The sequence below is a fragment of the Alnus glutinosa genome, chromosome 7 (assembly GCF_958979055.1).
Source record: "Alnus glutinosa chromosome 7, dhAlnGlut1.1, whole genome shotgun sequence".
Taxonomy (NCBI): domain Eukaryota; kingdom Viridiplantae; phylum Streptophyta; class Magnoliopsida; order Fagales; family Betulaceae; genus Alnus; species Alnus glutinosa.
Window position 1 is genome coordinate 21,750,495 of NC_084892.1, and position 2,409 is coordinate 21,752,903.

Consider the following 2,409-nt stretch of genomic DNA (forward strand, 5'->3'; position numbering starts at 1 on the left):
AATTAAATGTTTCTTTGTTCGATTTCAGATATTCTTGTACAACTATTGTAATTTGTAACTATTCAGGGAAAAACGTTAGCGACAGTTACATTATCACCCAAAAAAGACTAGTCAATTTAGAGCTTTCCTAAAATTTCTTATAAAGCCCAATTTCACCTAGTAACTAGATAATGTAGGACTTAGCACCCAGTAATATATTTATAAACCACTCACTCTATGTGAGTTATTCATCTCTTCTCAATATAGGACCGGAGAATTACAACTATTTATTTAAGTAATCAAACTAAGAAAAAAGACAAAGAAAGCCGTTTACTTCATTAAGAAACTGAAAAAAAAAAAAAATCAACCACATTTTCTTTTTTGGTAAGTGAAGATCCGCTGATTAGCGAACGAAGATGCAGCTTCGAATAATTTGAAAACACTGGATATAAGTTCTTAAACGGCCCTAGTTTGCTGCCTTTCTGTTGGCCAGATTGAAAGCTCTGCAGTTGTTTCGAATTTCCCCTGCTTTTCCTACAAGAACTTGGAGGTTCCCCAACTTTATCATAGCTTTTGCAAAACTCTGCCGGAATCCAATCCCATTTGATGCAAAACCAGACACAATACGAGAAGTTGAATTATCCAATGCAAGTTCCTGATCAATCTGCAATATTCCTCTTCTCAGAAGAATCTGTTTATAGTACTGGTTGTCAATAGTAAAAGGCGTCCTGCTTTGATCCAAAAATGCAGTAGCCTCATCATTCCCCGCACAGGTCTTCTTGAGCTTGGCGACCAAAGCAGGATCCATTGTAGGATCAGGACTCGAAAGCCGATCGTTGAAGAAGAAGCAATGCGCGACTCCGACCGTATGTGCTCCCAAAAGTGTAACCATTTCATTGCCGGTCATCCCTTTTGCAGAAAACATCTGCAATGCCCCAGACACAGAGATTTCTGGTCCCGGCAAGATCACCTTACTGGGACTGGACTCCAATCCATCGCGCCTTCCCGTTGCCACTGTGTAGTTGGGGCCTCCGGCTAGAGCAACCGCATCACGGACAGCCAAAGTAATAATATCTGCACAAGAAACGGTTGAAGGGCATGCATCCTCTAGGCGTTTCTTGGCCTTATCAATAACCTCGTATCCTCGTACGGTCTGGTTTGGGCCAGCCTCTTTCTCTGATGGCTTTTTATTGGTTGAATCTATTAGTATGGATGCATCACAACCCTAATATAAATAAATAAATGTTAATGCATCGAACAAAGGAAAAACAACCTTAATTAACATACTATTTTTTTTTTAGGTGTTAAATTACCACTTATTTCAAAAGTTTAAGTTATTAGAAAAAATGTAAATTTAATCATTTAATCAATATTTTAATGCTCTCCTTTACGTGTGGGCTCAAACTTTATTTTAATATGTAAGGTTTAACACGTGAAATATTTAATTGAAATGAAAGTATATGACCGAGCCAAGAAGTTCAAACTCAAGATAATTAGATTTGATATCATGTTAAACTTTGACAGTAGTGAAGTATGTTAATGCAGCCCTAAATATATATATATATAGCTTACACTGACAAAACAATCGTGAAAATGCATGCGGAGCAGGGCTGCGGTTATGGATCGATCCCCAGTGAATTCATTTTGCACCACTTGTCGTACAATTGATTCTGCTTGTGGACAGGTGGGTTTGTAGAAACCAACCTGCAGGTCGGCCATGACAAAAGGAAGAGCAAAGAAGAAGAGCAGGAAAAACATTTTCATGTGCATTTTTCTTAGGATATATATAACGATTATATGTAGCACGCATTCTTGTTATTGGGTTTTGGGAGCGGTTTTGAGAGCGTCTATATATATAGAGGGATGGGAGAGATTGGAATAATTAAATAATGCAGAACAGCAGGCTAGGCGTGACGTCCAAGGTGAAAGATAACTATCATACAACTATATACGTAAAAAATAAACCTATTACGTTCACATATATTCATTAGTACCAAAACAAATTATGGTATAAGAGGGATTATTTATTCTTAAGTACATATATATATATATATAAGAGGTGCATGGCAGGGCAGGACGGCTTCAAAGCAGGTACCAAGAAGACAAAGAATGATTGTGTTGGGGCAGCTGCATGCATGCCATGCATTTCATGTGCCATGCACCACTAATATAATTTAACGGATAGGGTTAGATTTGATTGCATTAAGTTACAAATAATAATTTGACAATGTGTGGTTGTATCTTTGTGAATTGATTGAGTATATGACGACAAGTTTAGCTAATGAAGTGAAACACATACATATGTCGCTAGGCGAGCTAGTGTTGAAAGCTTCATGCTAGAGTGGACATCCTATATATATATATATATATCCTCTGGATTTATTATTATTATTATTATTATTATTTTTATATTTTCTGTTTTTCTTTTAG

At 36.8% G+C, this 2,409-nt stretch overlaps 1 protein-coding gene across 1 annotated transcript; it reads right to left on the bottom strand.

Moving 5' to 3' along the window:
* Positions 1 to 351: 351 nt before the first annotated feature.
* On the bottom strand, positions 352 to 1,788 carry LOC133872183 (peroxidase 44-like). The gene is made up of 2 exons (XM_062309623.1): positions 1,552 to 1,788; positions 352 to 1,204 (listed from the first exon to the last, which is right to left on the bottom strand). The coding sequence occupies exons 1-2, from the start codon at positions 1,747 to 1,749 to the stop codon at positions 446 to 448; spliced, it is 957 nt and encodes a 318-aa protein (XP_062165607.1). The 5' UTR covers positions 1,750 to 1,788; the 3' UTR covers positions 352 to 445.
* Between the last annotated feature and the right edge of the window lie 621 nt (positions 1,789 to 2,409).

Bases quoted from the DNA above. Each gene is read 5' to 3' on its own strand.
- LOC133872183 (XM_062309623.1), bottom strand. From the start codon at position 1,749: ATGCACATGAAAATGTTTTTCCTGCTCTTCTTCTTTGCTCTTCCTTTT. The intron at 1,205-1,551 runs GTAAGCTATATA...TATTTATATTAG, and splicing joins TTCACGATTGTTTTGTCAGT to GGTTGTGATGCATCCATACT.